Source organism: Phallusia mammillata, chromosome 8, assembly GCF_965637545.1.
Source record: "Phallusia mammillata chromosome 8, kaPhaMamm4.hap1.1, whole genome shotgun sequence".
NCBI classification, from domain to species: Eukaryota; Metazoa; Chordata; class Ascidiacea; order Phlebobranchia; family Ascidiidae; genus Phallusia; species Phallusia mammillata.
The window spans coordinates 8,366,118-8,381,954 of record NC_137259.1 but is presented as its reverse complement, the minus strand read 5'-3'; the positions used below and the strand labels follow the sequence as shown (position 1 = coordinate 8,381,954).

The following is a 15,837-nucleotide window of genomic DNA, read 5'->3' as shown; positions in this document are numbered from 1 at the left end:
GTGGACGCTGAACAAATAAATTAAATTGATTGATTGATTGATTATACAGTTTCATGCTTTGTTTTTGCTTTAGATCTGTGTTAAATTGTTTGACAATGTCAGCTCCAACACCCCAAAGTGTGGATCCTGAACATCCCCGAATGCGCCGTGTCGATGTGACAAGAGATAATCTGTCTCCACAACAGCGCAAGTTTATTGAAAATTACAACAAAAAGCAATTCCAAGTCTTCAACAAGAAACACGGCTCTAGAAAGATCTTTATGGCCCTAGGGGTTGCTGGATTTATTGCTTCAGTTTATGGATATACAATTTATCAAATGTCAAAAGACAATTTGATCGATGAACTTGAAATTGAAGTTCAAAAACATGAAAAATAAACTTTGTCTTATGTGATCTCATAAAAGCCACAATTTTGTTATTGTTGCCACACCTGGTTTCTACAACAAATCAATTATGTTTTGTGATATTTCCGCCCTTAATTTGAATGTAATGTTTTTGTATTGTGTTTTTTTTGTTTAGATTGATTTCGGTATGCTTATTAGGAGTTGTTTGATGCTAATTATAGTGTACTATATTCAATGTGTGACATCTGATGCAGCAGTTGAAAAAGGGCTTTATGATGAAAAAGATAACGTGACCATTTTTAATGGGGACAACTTGTTGAAGACCCTATCAACCAGGTTTTATACATTTTTTGCATCTGCTTTATACCACTATTTTATGATATGATAAAAATCTCTTTAAAATCCAAAAGTATCAAGCATTACTATAGCCATATAAACCTTTTATTAGCCATTCAGAGGCTTTATACATTAACATGGGATACTAAAGCCTAAACAACATTTAATGTGCTAATGCATGACAAATTAGGCATATAAATACCAATACCCGTATGTAGTATAATTTAGCATTAGAACCTCTGACTTGGCTTGATTATACATTTTCTTCTTCTGACTTTTTGTTTGTTGCAGTCAAACTCTCTGGTTAGTTGAGTATTACTCATCATGGTGTGGGCATTGTCAAGAATTTGCACCTATTTTTAAGGCATTGGCAAAGGATGTGGCAGGTATGGTGTTTGTTGTATCGTCTTACTTCAAGTATTTCCACAACCAAACATTGAGTTAAGCAAGTAGACCTATCTGTGAAATTTATAAAAATCATTTAGAGAAACTTTGACAATATTACATCCGTTTCCTTTCTGCACCCAATTACTACCTTACACCAGTGTTTTTCAAAGTATTGGTTACAACCCAAAGTTGAGTCTCCTAAAATTTCTTCTGGGTTGTCTGTTTTTGTAACAAAATAATTTGTTTTTATCTGTATTTTCTAGTGTTTTTATTTTTCACAAAACTGTTGTGAAACAATAACGTTATCCTAGCTTGTGATAATGTGATAAACAGTGTCTTTGTTTGTGACGCCATAAGCTATTTGTCAGCTCACTACTTAGCTTAAGTATTTGGGTTGCATCAAAAAAGTCTGGTAACCACTGCTTAGTGTATGTATGTATACCATACAATGTTTAATCTCATGTTAACATTTACAACTTGTTAACTCATTAATGGCATACCAATGTTTCAATCCATAAATTGTGTCCCCAACCTTGTCCCTGTTTCCAGAGTGGCACATGCTGCTTAAAGTTGGTGTTATCAATTGTCCAAACTCGATGAATGTGCAGATATGTCGGAATATGTCAATTCTTGACTATCCCACTCTTCGGGTAATGTTAGCATGCCACAGATTTATGAATGCCAAATTGCTTGATTGAAAATTGTGCATGTAATTCTTCTAAAACAAATTCTATTATGTTTGCATTGGCTTGTAAGAAATGCATGGTTTTCCCAAGCTTAATTTTTTTAAGTTTATATAATTCTAATATTTGAAGTTTTAATTTTTTACCTTGCAATTCAGGATGGAGTTGGTTGTTTCGTATTGGAGCAATAAACTGTGGTGACACTGCCCCAAGCGGTGACGAGAATTTTTTATCATGTCATAGACATCCATTTTGGGTTTATGATTATCCAGAATTTCGGGTACATTAGCACATGGTGGTCTGTCTTTGTAGCAAAATAGTGTTTGAGGGTCTCAATTTAGTTTTAAATGTTGTTTCTGTGTAAATCATTTCAAGATTTACTTCTATCATCAGAATACTTTTATTTACACATACCTGGTGTGATGGAACAATGTTCATTGATTCCTAATAGGATTTTAGATAGTAATGTTTTCTGCCAAAATTTCCACTAATAAATTGCATGCAATAATAATTAATTTTTGGAAAATTTGCTGTGTGTTTATCTTTATGCTTGTTTGAATTAGTAAAATTTCATTTCTAAACAGAGAACCTCTAAATTTGAAAAAAAAATATGTGTTGTTTTACCAATGATTAATTGGAACTTTCAACTGAGAAGTTTTGGGTTAACTTATTGTTTGATTGGAATGTGCCTTTTGTTTTGGGAACCAAATTATCTTCTGGTTTATACTTTTCTGCTTTTAATACTTCAATACTTTTTATTCATATTTTCCAGTTTTATCCAGCTTTTTCTAATGTCAGTAATCCTGGAGAAACTTACAAAGGTACAAGTCTTTTATTAAGATTAAATCAACTAAAAAAAAATTGACGCAATAAATATTATACAAGTGTGAGTTAGAGTGGTTCTATAACTTGTATTAGTGCAATATGCTTTTTTAAAACACATTACTCACAGTTAAAATTAAACTTCTTACAATGTTTGTTTCTACACGTTGTATGTTCATTAAGGTGACCAAGGAATGAATGAAATAAGGAGAGAGATTATTGATTACATTGCAAAACACATCAGTGATCTTAAATGGACTCATGAAAGACCGAAACCAATTCTCAGAGTCTCTGGGTACGTTACATTTTAATATATTTATGTATTTCTATTTTTAAGCATGGTGCTTAACACATATTTTGTATTTTAGGTCAGAAGAGGTGATGAATGATCTTTCTCCAGCTCCAAGCTCTGAACCTATCTTATACACAGCTGTTATATTTGAAGATGAGAATTCGTATATTGGAAGAGAGGTAAAAATTTTCTTTGGTTTACTTTTGTTCTTGTATTAATACAAAATCTAATTAGATTTTCACTTAAGAAAGTATTAAGCATATTTTCTCTGTTCAGTACCCTTGGACTTGTGTAGTACAGTGAACCTTGGGTAAACCACATTCAGTTAATCCGGATCTTTGCCTAATTTGAACAAAATTTAAAGTACAAATAATGTGTAATGTGGAAAGACTTTTACTAATTGACATCAGTTAATCTGGATCTTTGACAAATTTGGACAATTTGTTCATACTGAGTTTGCTACATGGAAGTGATTTGAATTAGTTTTTAAACTACGCCCAGTTTACGCATATATCCTGTTTGTCAATTGTTCACACTTCCAGTTTGCATAATGCTGAAGGATTTGTGATGCCATTTCATCAGGGTCATTCCATGTCAACTGCCCAGGCCATATAACCCACCCCCTCAGATTTTTATCAAATTTCATATGTCCATGCAGCTAGTTACACTGATTTCAAAAAAAAAAAATTTTTTGAAATCTATCAATGTTTCACGAAGTTATGACATTTTGAAAATATGTCAAATATGTGATCACTGCAGCGACGCGCATCAATGCTTTTTGATAATACTGTGTTTAAAATGTCATATTTCTTTCTAATTTGTATATTGTGGTCATTTTAGTAGGTTAGGTGAACCTTTAGGACATTCTCAATCACCTCATTACAGTTTTTCATGTTTTTGAAATATGGGTCAGTAATTAAAGGGGGTTCAGTTTGGGGGTATGCGAATGTGCATTCATGCGTAACGACAACTTTAAAAGCTCATATCTTGAAGAGCACACTAGCTAGAAAGTTAAGTAATGGCTCAAATGAAAGCTCTTGCTGAGTACTTTCCTTGTTCTTAATTTTATGATGCTTCTCTGTAATTTGTTTAAAGGAGGGTCATAATAAAACACAGGTTCATTTTTCGGATATTTTTGTGATACTGCTTCTATTATCTATACTTTATGTGCCCTAATTTGTTTTTAAAAGTTGTTAAGATGCAAAAGTGTAGTGCAGGTGTCTCACTGGATACTGAATGCCACAAAAAGACATATCCAACACAAAAACTAGGTATTTAACCAATTGACTTTCTAACAGATGAAGAGCAAGTGCTTCTGAATATTTGAGTTGCTGCTGATTAGGGTAATGAATGTTGTTTGAAGAACGTATGTATTTTCCACAGGTACAATTACATTGGTCGGTACCCTTCCTTGCAGAAGAAGTGTTGTGATCCTTTTCAAGTTCACAGTTAACCAGTCAAAAATCGTAATATACGTCCACTCACTTGGGAATGTTACCAAAATATAAAAATTGTAATTTAAATATTGTACCAGAAAAAAAAGGTGTGTGCCAAATGCAGTACAAGACTTAAAGAAACTATCCTTCAAAATGTATCATCAAATGAAGAAGCTTCGAGTTCGACTGACAGTGAAATATGTAACATTGCATCTACTGTTAAAGCAAACGCATCTTTCAGCAAGCTTAATGAAAGTTTACAGAGCGTTGAGGTGATTACCTGTGAAGTTGCATAGTGTGCCTTCAAGCAGTAACATTTTCTATGGGCAAAGAAAATTATGTCAAATTAATGATACCCTTCATGCAAAGATGTCCAATTTTTTTAATGTCAGTGATGTAGACCTATAGCAAGACCAACCTGACACTAAAGACGAAGACAAAATGAAAATAAAATCTTTTGACAACATTATCTCTAAAATGAAAAAAAATTAGGAACAGTGACAGTACGATAGCAGAAAAATACAAGTCCCCACAATGATACCCAAGCAATTGGTCAAGAGAAACGACTACCTCAAAAGGGAAAATCACACCTTTTCACGGTGCAATGTTTAAATTGTAATTTTTATATTTTTGGTAATATTCCCAAGTGATAGGACGTATATTACGATTTTTGACTGGTTTACTGTGGACTCGAAAAGGATTACAACACTTCTTCTGCAAGGAAGGGTACCGACCAATGTAATTGTACCTGTGGAAAATTCATACGTTCTCCAAACAACATTCATTACCCTTATCAGCAGTAACTCGAATATTCAGAAGCACTTGCTCTTCATCTGTTAGAAAGTCAATTGGTAAAATACCTTGTTTTTGTGTTGGATATGTCTTTTTGTGGCATTCAGTATCCAGTGAGACACCTACACTAAACTTTTGCATCTTAACAACTTTTAATAACAAATTAGGGCACATAAAGTATAGATAACAGACGCAGTATCACAAAAATATCCGAAAAATGAACCTGTGTTTTATTATGACCCTCCTTTAAACAAATTACAGAGAAGCATCATAAAATTAAGAACAAGGAAAGTACTCAGCAAGAGCTTTCATTTGAGCCATTACTTAACTTTCTAGCTAGTGTGCTCTTCAAGATATGAGCTTTTAAAGTTGTCGTTACGCATGAATGCACATTCGCATACCCCCAAACTGAACCCCCCTCAATTACTGACCCATATTTCAAAAACATGAAAAACTGTAATGAGGTGATTGAGAATGTCCTAAAGGTTCACCTAACCTACCAAAATGACCACAATATACAAATTAGAAAGAAATATGACATTTTAAACACAGTATTATCAAAAAGCATTGATGCGCGTCGCTGCAGTGATCACATATTTGACATATTTTCAAAATGTCATAACTTCGTGAAACATTGATAGATTTCAAAAAAATTTTTGTTGTTGAAATCAGTGTAACTAGCTGCATGGACATATGAAATTTGATAAAAATCTGAGAGGGTGGGTTACATTTTGCCATTTTTCTGGGACGTTTGACATGGAATGACCCATCAGTGAAGTAATGCAATTAACTTTCCTATTTTACAGGTAATTCTTGACACATCTTCATGTACCAACATTTTCATCCGACGAGTTAATGTGAATCGCAAAGATGGTGAAGACCTTGCCATGAAACTTGGTATTGACACCAATGATCTTCCACAAGCCATTGTCATTCACAGGAATGGAACAATTCAAAATATTCAAGTGTAAGAATATGGTTTGTGATTGTTGACTGACTAGCCGATGGTACTTTTAAAAATACAAACAATGCTTTTGTTTTATAAAATGATTTAGCATATAAACTATTCCAGCATAAAGAAACTAAAAAAGGATATTACTTTTTAGTGCAATATGGACTAGCCTTGTGAAAATATTAAACAATCTGTAAATAGTGTTTCCAATAGAATAGATATCTGTATATGTATTACAACCACCTGTTAAATCCTGGTTGTGATCTGCATTGTATTTATGCTTTAGTGCATGCACTAAATATTTTTCTGTTATCCTGTCAAGCCCAAATGCGATAATGTGGAAAGTTTTAAAGCAAAACATTGTACAAAATTTTGTGTGCAGCAATAGTAATTTGCTTCTGTTTAGCTTAGTGCTGTATTGTATTCATTCCTATCTTTTACTTTTATTTACAGGAAACTGAAAACCAGACACTTTTTTACTTACAAGTTGACCAGACTGCCTGGAGTTGGGGAACCAATTGCAAGATTTAATTCACCTTTTTCACAAATCTTATCCGATTCTTATAATAATGTTAATCAAGTTACAGTTGACTACAGGGGTGTTAAAAGGCAAGCAAATATGTTTGTTTTCATAAAAAATGATACTTGTTTAGCTTAAATGAAGTTGTTAAATTAGATCTTCATGTATTGAATGTAATTGTGGACATTTTTTGTAGGGACAAAGTATATCTTGCTGATATTGAGTCTGCTATCCGCTATGCTCTGACTATGGAAGTTGCAGCTGTCAAAGTTCTTGAAGGAAAGAAACTAGAAGGCCTAAAAACGTTTATATCTGCATTTGTAAAGGTGTGTACATAAAAAATGCTGAATCTATTGTCTTTATCTTCTTTACAACTCTTATTTTTACTAGGTACCAAACTTTAAGTGCACATTTTAAGTAAAAGTATGTGACATTTTTGACCTTTTATGTTTAGCTTGGAGAGCATATGCCAGCACGTGCAAGCACCCATGCATTTATGAGTGATCTATACAGTTGGCTTCAAACTCAAGACACCATAAGCTACAATGCTTGGATGGAGAAAATTGTCCAAAAGAAGGTAGGCATTATTAAAAACACAGCAAATTTTTACAGTATGGTGCTTATGACCTTTCATAGGCCTGGGTAAATCTTTCTCATGTCAAAATGAATTTAAATTTAGTATATTGTTTAAGAGTTGTCATCAGTTCTCAATTGTCATCAGTTCTCAATTTCAATTTGTGACAAAAATATACAGACTTCCAACTAGATGTTATTTAGTTGGTATGTTGAAGTCAAAAGGATATAGGATACTTTCAATGGTAACCATTTCTAATTGAGTTTTTTTCATATCGGCAGAAAGATCAATATTTGCCACCATCCAACAAACTTTGGGTTGGATGTCAACCCAGCAAGCCAAGTTTGCGGCGATATCCATGTTCATTATGGACCCTGTTTCACACAATGTCTGTTGCTTCTGTCAATGCCCAACTTCCTGGTAAGGAATTTTCTGTTTCTATTTGCTTTCTATTGTTCAGTGTTAAATATGTCGTGTATAATCAGCAATCCTCCCTGTTAGGGGTGGGCAACCTTTGTTACTGTAGGCCCAATTATAAATGTCAAAATTGGATCGAAGGCCACACATGTGCATCACACAAAGTGATTTTGCTTTGTTTCTTACCAAATTTGCTTAACTACAAGTATAATTATGGGTCCCCTTCCCTGAAGGGGACACATATTGTTTTTGTCTATATATTTTTTTCTTTCTAACACGGATTTGTTCCCACGTTTTGGTCAAGAAAGAATGGTTCAAACTTTTTTAAATTTACACACATTATAGATATTGGTCTAAAGATGGTCCATGTGAATTTTGACCCCGTTTGATCCCTCGGTTCACCCACAGCCCCCCAAAACGTGAAATTTTTAAAACAGCTATACTTGCTAAAGTACTTCATTTAGGAGTTATATGCTTTGTTGTTTGGTGCAATATAAAGTATTTCAAAGAATTTTGCACCTTAAAAAAAGATTTACCCATTTTCACCCCTTAAACCCCAAAATATTCGTTTCTGTCTAACGCTGGTTTGTTAAATGTGTTTGGTCAAAAAAGAGTGCTTTAAATGTATTCAAATTTGCACAGATGTTAGTTATTGTTCCGAATTTGATCCTCCTGAAGTTTGACCCCAAACGACCCAGCAGTTCACCCACAGGCCCCCAAAACGAAAAAAATTAAAAACGGCTGTACTGACCCAAGCAATAATCTGTGGGTTTCATGCTTTGTTGGTTGGTGCAATGTAAGCTATTCTAAAGAATTTTGTAACTTTTTATTGGATTCACCCATGTTTACCCCTTAAACCCCCAAATAATAAGTTTTAGGCCAGAAATACAAGCCCCAATGTGCTGAAATGTTAAACAATTGTTTGCAGTAGGTTATTCATTCAGTATTTAAAAAATTGCCTTAATCGGCCAAATAGTTACTTTTACGTCCATAACATGTGTACACTGTCAGTTAAATAGAAGTCTCAAATCTCAAGGTAGTAATTCACTTGTTTACGATTAAGGCGGTGAATACTAGGGATGCGCCGAGCCGAGCCAGAACCCGAGTACTCGGCACCGAGCATCGCTATTTTTGATGCTCGGTGCTCGGTGCTCGGCCGAGCAGTTGCACAAACTGACCCGAGCATTAAATTTGCATATTCATGCCCTGCTAACATAGGTAACTAGTGTTCGAAAGGGTGTCTATGAACAAAAACAAATGATTTTTCAAATGTATTAGATTGTGGAAAAACGTGTACTTCTGAGGCCTGTGCAGCTTAATACACCGCTTGTGACGTAAGAGGCCTTGTAGAGCTAAAACATAGAAAGGGGATTTTCTGTGATGTCATAATGCACCGAGCGTGCTCGGCCGTGAGATGCTCGGTGCTCGACCAAACAGAACATTTGCAATTTTAGCACATCCCTAGTGAATACAGCGGGAGTGCTCAGCTTGACGTCCGGACGGACATTTTACGAGACAGTCGTGTTGGTGATTAGAAATCAGCTGTTTTTGCGCAGCCATGCCATCTCGTTTTATTAAGTTTTTAAGCTCATTTTCAGTTTTGGAAAATTGTGTTTAAAAACTGATCTTGAACGACAATATCAAGGTCAAAGCATGAGATTAAATTGAAAGTATTTTTCCTGTTCTTATTTACTGTTTTTTGTAATTATATGACAATAATGATGCAAAAAGAATACGGACAAAACTTTTAAAGTTGGGTTATTGCTAAAGTTGGTTAAGTTTTTCCTTAAGAATCTAAAAATAACCAGGATGTTTGTTTACCATAAATCCGCACAAACGCGCGTGTGGGGACCCATTCGTTTTTGCTTGCAAAAAAATCATATGTGTAGATCAAATGATGTGTATAGTAAATTGTAAATATCTGACAATGATTGTGCCCTATTTTTACTGATACCAAATCGCATATGCATATGTGTGGGGACCCATTAGATTATGCTTGCAGAAACAATCATGTTATAAAGTGCCAGGAAAAAGATAGGGACCCAATGCCAAATATATATCCATTATAAATATAGTAAATGGTATATGTGATACATCGTTAAATATGATGTAGTATATATAAACTGGCAATATATAGGAAAACCACTATTCTAGTTCGTATTTGATTCTAGCCACATTTTGCCAGATCGCAGAAAACTAGCATCAGGCGCATTATTCAGCTCAAAAATATGTAATAATTGGACTCGTTTGCCAGTACTTTTGAAATCCAAGCGTCTCTGCGGGCCACACAAGCTTTAAAGAAGGTTGTCCACCCCTGCTCTACAGACATCCTAAACAAGTATTTCAACTTCACAATTTTAATAAGTGGTCAGGCTAAAGCCTTTTTATTGATTTTTGGAACAAAGATGAGATGCGTCAAAGTGTTTAGGAAATATAAATGTCTTCTGGAAAAATAGGAACATAATTTTTAGTCTATTCTTTTTTTCAGATCAAAGTTTGGTTCCAAATGCTATGGCAGCTTACATAACAAACTTCTTTGGTTGCCGAGAATGTCGGATTAACTTCATGAAGGAAATTAAGCAAATGCCATACAACAGTTCAACTGGTCCTTACAGTGCTGTTCTGTGGTTATGGAGAATTCACAACAGTGTCAATGAAAGGTATCCATGTTGGCAATGTTTGTACTTCAAAGCTATGTTTGTACTTTAAAAGTACAAATTCAATTAAATCCCTAGTCAAACTCTATTTTATCTGTTGATTGAAGTAGATTGTAAGTACTGCAGTTATACACCTGTGATGATTTGACCTGTGATTTTTGAACAATGTCTTATGTGTTGTAGGCCCCTTTTCCTCATTACAGTGTTTCGTATCCTTGATGTGAAATATCTGTATGTTTAAAAATCAGTTTTGCCGCAGGTTACATTCCAACTCATCAACAGAAGACCCAGCTTTTCCAAAACTCCAGTTTCCACCGATGGATATGTGTCCAAGTTGTTACGCTGCTGACAGGGTATGGATAGAAAACAATGTTGCACAATATCTCATCACAAGGTACTCCCAGATCAATGTGGCCCTGGATTACTTAAACTTCAACGTCAGTTTAACCGAAGATGATAAAAAGGTAAATACAGCCATCTTGTTTTTTCTCAGTAAAAAATACACGAAATGACTTTTTTTGTTAAATTTAAATGAAATTAAAAAAAAAATTAAGGAGTTTTAGGAAGAATTGTTACATTTTTTAATTACACACTGGTAGTGCTTTAAATTGTCAATCATTAAGTTCAACTTGTTTTTAAAATTCCATTCTGATTTTTTATCCACAAAGCAAGTTACCGAAGAGTCAGAAATTGAATCACACAAATCTGCTGTTTCCAATCACACGGAAGTAGCAAATGAAACCCAAAATGCAAGTCAAGTTTTAGAAAACAAAGATCTTGAAACAGAATCTGACCTGGTGGAACTACCTGCCAATAAAATTTCTGCTCTTACACCAGTTACTAATCCTGTAGCTCAAAATCATTCTCAAGAAATACCAATTTTGCTTCCTCGTGTTTTTAAAAACATTACTTTGAAAAACCGGGACAATTCAGATCAACAGTATTTAAACCCAAATCTTTCTCATGGAGAATTAACAAAAAATGTTCAACGAAATGCAATCCCAACTGATGAAAGTTTTTTGTCTGAAGCAGGAACAGAAACTGTATTAGCTAAACTACAAGATGATGCTGACTTGGACAACTTAATACCACATTCAGTGGAACCCAAGTTAACAGAAGCTGAGAATTTCGATGTCCCAGTAATGGGCCAAATCCCCCCTCCTATTGTTCAGCAAGAAAAAATCAACATTCAAGAGCTAGACGAATATGAATCTGATATAGAGGACCAGATTGTTCCACAGATCTTGCAAAGGAATGATGTTGAATTTGCAAAGCCTGTGGAAGTAAAGAAAAAAGTGGAAAGTGTGCTGCTTGAGGCCTTGGTTCGTCCTGTAGCCAAAAAGTTGATTAAAGAGGTATAATTCGTTCAGAAAAGCAGAAGTTTAGAGGCGGTAGAAGTTAGTTGCTTTTTGATGGCCAACTTGAACTGGATATTATAGTATAGTACTCCAGTGTAGATAGTAGATACTTCAACACTAAAACTAACAATATGATTTAGCCATATTGTATGTGTATTCATTTGCAAAAGTGTTGGTTCAAATTAAAATGTTTTTGAAAAACAATTCATTGAAACAAAACTCATCGAGAGGCTGTCTCAAATTTAATACCAAAAGGTAAACATGCTAATAAACATACATCAAAAGTTTGGTAATAGCTTAATTTCTTGGTTTTTGTCGTTTTTGGCCGAATTGTAAAATGTGTGAAGGGCTTCACTTGTATCTGAAGTCTAAACCAGTGGTTCTCAATCGGGGGTCAGCGGACCCCCAGGGGTCCGCAAAGCGTTTTCAGGGGGTCCGCGACAACTTCCTAATTTTGCAGACAACGATATTGATAAAGTGCTATTTATAAAATATATCTCAGCGTTTTAAAATAGCATGAAACTTGTTTTAAAATCGTTCTTCATACACGACAAACCAAAATGCATTGTGACATTTTAACCCCATTGTGATGCAACATAGGTAAATTTTCAGTGGCAAACAATGTCACATCACAATGTAATGGCTCTTTATTATTGAGTTCCGATGTCGCAACCCAGTCAAAGTGATTGAAATTTTGGTCCTGGACGAAACGTGGTTGGTATTATCTGCACCTTTTTTGGGTTGCTTAATAAAAAAAGGACAAACAATACCAAAACCTTCAAAGGGGTCTGCGATTAGCTTGACAGTACCAAAACGGGTCCGCAAAGGCAAAAAGGTTGAGAACCAATAGTCTAAACCTATAAATATACACCCATGTGGGGACCTATTTATTCCTTCATGCTAAAACAATTATGTTGTTAAATAACAGGTAAAAGAAGGGAACCATTTAACATATAGGAACAAATGTATGTCTGTTGTTGGTATGGAAAACGGTGTATGTAATAAATCAGTAGACAGTTTTCTCTTTTTCTAATTCAGGTTTAAGATGAAGGTTTTTACCAGGGTGAACTACCATCTTACAAGGGAAACTGTTCTGTGGTTTTATGTATTGAGTTGTATAATGTGGTGTGTCAGCAAATACAATACAGCTGCCATATTGTTTTTTTTCTCAAGGCTTCCCGTTTAAAAGCTTTTTTTAAGTTGTAAGTACACTTATCAGGAACAAATTTTGCTGTAAAATTTAACTGCTTATGGTCAAATAAAGATGCTTTCATCGCAATTTGTATTTTTGGTTTTATCCTAGATTTACAGTCCTTCCAAGGGTTTGATACATTTTCTTTTTAAACCAATTGTTTGACAGAAATGGTGATGATAACTTCTTTATGGAATGCTCAATTTTTATGACTACTTTTATTGTGTCCAATATTAATTGAAACAACTATGTTTAGTAAATTTTTTATTTAGTTGCAAAAACTTTTTGCTTCTGTAGTTTAATTCGCCAATCATTTAGTATAGAAAACTAACTTTTAGTGCATAAAGCAGTGTTTTACATGCTTTGCTTATTTCTGTTTCTGCATTTATTTGCTTTAAACAGCTTTGGGCTTCTGGTTTGAAATTTGTTTTGAAAAAATATCTATGGTTTAGCTTAGCCGTGTTTATTAGAATTTGTTTAAACCTGTTTGAAATGCTTTGATGTTGCTTTGTGTATATAGACCAAAACTTAATTATGTTATTTTTGCAGTTTGAGAAAAAGGACAAATTGCCAGAAACTAAAAATGAGATCTGGGAAGCAAGACTCCAAAATGCTCAATCAAGCTACAATGGAAATCACCATGAAAATAATGATAAACATCCGTTCCATCCTCGTGCACTTGGATCCAACATTATAGGTCGTCGAGGTGTTGGTTCAATCACTGGTAGCTTTCGTCTTCAGCTTGGTTTTAGTCAAATTGACTTAAATCTCTGTGTTGTAATTTGGCTTGTTTCAGTTGGCGGTGCACTATGTCTGTTCTGGGGTTACAAATGTCGACGAACTTTGTTTTTTCGAAGAAAGAACTATAAGCATGTGCTGTAAATAGGTAACTCGGTGGTGGTAGGCTTCATCCAAAATACTTGTTTGTCAGTGGGCAAGAGAAAGTCCACAAATAGTGATGGTGAAATCTTTAAAAAGGTTTCGAATTTTTAATTATGCTTGGATAGGTAAAAACTTAAACCTCACCTTTTTAGTATTAGGTAACCTGACTGAATTTTGAACGTTTTATATGTTTTAATTTTTATGTGTGGTAACGAAACCCTTTTCTCCTTAGCCAAACCCAGGTTTCTCAGCACTGTTGGGCATCCTGTGGTCATGTACAGTAAAGTATATCCGGGTATTTTAAATCCTCTAAGTTTAAAATTTGAAAATCTTATTTACAGAGTACAGACACAAATAAATTATTCAATTAAAGACAGTTTTGCACTTGTAATAGAAAAAATAGTCATTTTTTTGGCTCAAAGTTGGCTGGAAACCTAGTCTTGGCAAAGCTATCATAAACAGTACCACTGTTCACAAAACTGCATAAAATTGCATTAGTCATATTTAATTCAATTGATTAGCTAGCAGACTTCCATCTACATTGTTTAGCCTTCTGTGGATTGATGTTGGTGTCTGTAACATACACAAGGTGGGCTAAGGGCAGATATGCCTAAATTTTGACTTGGTGTAAAAATGTGGTGGGTCGTTTTACATGATATTGACTATGTGTAATACTGTATAATTTATTGTCATTTTACTGAAGCAATATTTTTCTATGCTTACTGTCATATAAGGCAGTGTTTCTTAACCTTTTTAGCGCTCGTACCCTTTGAGCTTTCATGAAATTTTCTCGTACCCCTACAATGGTCTACAATGGCCAACGAAAGTAAATAAAATTGTAATAATAGGAATTAAACTCAGTGTATTTATAAGTTATAAGTCTTGTAAGTTCAACAATATTTACAGCACACCAACAATCAGTCAAAGACATATAACAAAGTAACTTGTTACGCGTTCTTCACAAATATGCCTAAATAGTATACAATTTCACACTGCATGTCGTACCCCCTGCTTTGGTGCTTCGTACCCCCAAGGGGTACACGTACCCCTGGTTAAGAACCCCTGATATAAGGCATATATGTGAGTTTTTCAAAAATAAGCAAAATTTTAGTTTGAAGCAAGGAAAAGTATTTTTGTGAACTTAATTCTTGAAGCTTTGTTAAATTACAGAAATATTCTGACCTTGGTTTGTATCAAAATTATTTTATTGAAACAGTCCTTATCTACTGTATTGTTATAAGTGCGGTCCAGACTTTTTTACCTGCAAAATATTCATGCGTACTAATATATGTACTTCGCACTTTTTTTGTTTGTTTCATTTTTGTGTGTTTGGACAGGCAACAAACTGTTTTATCTAACCAAGAAATGTGCGTTTAAGGTTTACCATAGTTTGTCTCCTTTTTTATTGAAGCCTTGCCACTTGGTATAAAGTTTTAAGTAAGTTCAATTGCCCCATAAAGTCATTTGATTTTGCACCAATGTTATGCACTATTTTGTTGAACTTATCAAAACAGTTTAAAGCCTGTTTTTAAAGCTTTTTACCCACCTGATGATAGGCGTTGTGTTTATATTATCATTTTTTGCTTGAAAGTCACATTTAGGACACAAACTGCTACACATGTTTAGATTTTCATAAAAAACGTGTAAGTTTCATCCAGGCAAATGTGTAAAATCCCTTGCTCCCCATCTTTGCAATGTATTTTTTCCTTTCTATGTTTTGTGTATGTTTTCCTGTGACTTCAAACTGTAGTGCAATAGTAGGATCTTTCTATTATAATATGCCCTGCTTGCTAGCAAACTTTCCTCTATTCTCGCGTAAGCCTGTACAAAATTTTGGGTAGGTTTTTTTTTAAATTGTGTCAAGCTGATGTTGTTGTACTTGCAATAAGGAACATATTTTAAAGTCTCCATCTGGTTTGTCATAACAATTTTCAAATTAAACTCAATTTTAATTTTCTCTTGTTGCAAACATCTATTGTTTTACTGATCAGGGTTGTGGTGAATAAAGAAAGCTTTGTAAAAAATGGTGAAAATTATTGTGTCATGGATGTTTGTGATTTATTAGGGTATGTAGTGCTTAGATTTTAAATAGTAACATATTTTAGTGAAACTAACCTACAGCTATTTGTTTCCTTTCATGGCAATGCTAAAATCAATTGTTGGTTTCAATTCACTACTTTGGTTCGGTAGTGT

The 15,837-nt window shown here is 34.2% G+C and overlaps 1 protein-coding gene across 1 annotated transcript; it reads left to right on the top strand.

The window, feature by feature from the left end:
* The first annotated feature begins 373 nt into the window (after positions 1-373).
* LOC145205328 (sulfhydryl oxidase 2-like) lies at positions 374-15,677 on the top strand. Its single transcript, XM_080078016.1, has 14 exons — positions 374-680; positions 972-1,066; positions 1,617-1,717; positions 2,523-2,571; positions 2,756-2,867; positions 2,941-3,043; positions 5,899-6,059; positions 6,498-6,653; positions 6,761-6,890; positions 7,019-7,141; positions 7,420-7,558; positions 10,044-10,215; positions 10,472-10,676; positions 13,312-15,677. Exons 1-14 carry the CDS (start codon positions 532-534, stop codon positions 13,642-13,644), a joined length of 2,028 nt encoding a protein of 675 aa, XP_079934142.1. The 5' UTR covers positions 374-531; the 3' UTR covers positions 13,645-15,677.
* The last annotated feature ends 160 nt before the right edge of the window (positions 15,678-15,837 follow it).

Coding starts and splice junctions, on each gene's coding strand:
- LOC145205328 (XM_080078016.1), top strand. CDS start 532: ATGCTTATTAGGAGTTGTTTGATGCTAATTATAGTGTACTATATTCAA. Junction 7,142..7,419: donor AGAAAATTGTCCAAAAGAAG/GTAGGCATTATT, acceptor TCATATCGGCAG/AAAGATCAATATTTGCCACC. Junction 7,559..10,043: donor TGTCAATGCCCAACTTCCTG/GTAAGGAATTTT, acceptor TCTTTTTTTCAG/ATCAAAGTTTGGTTCCAAAT.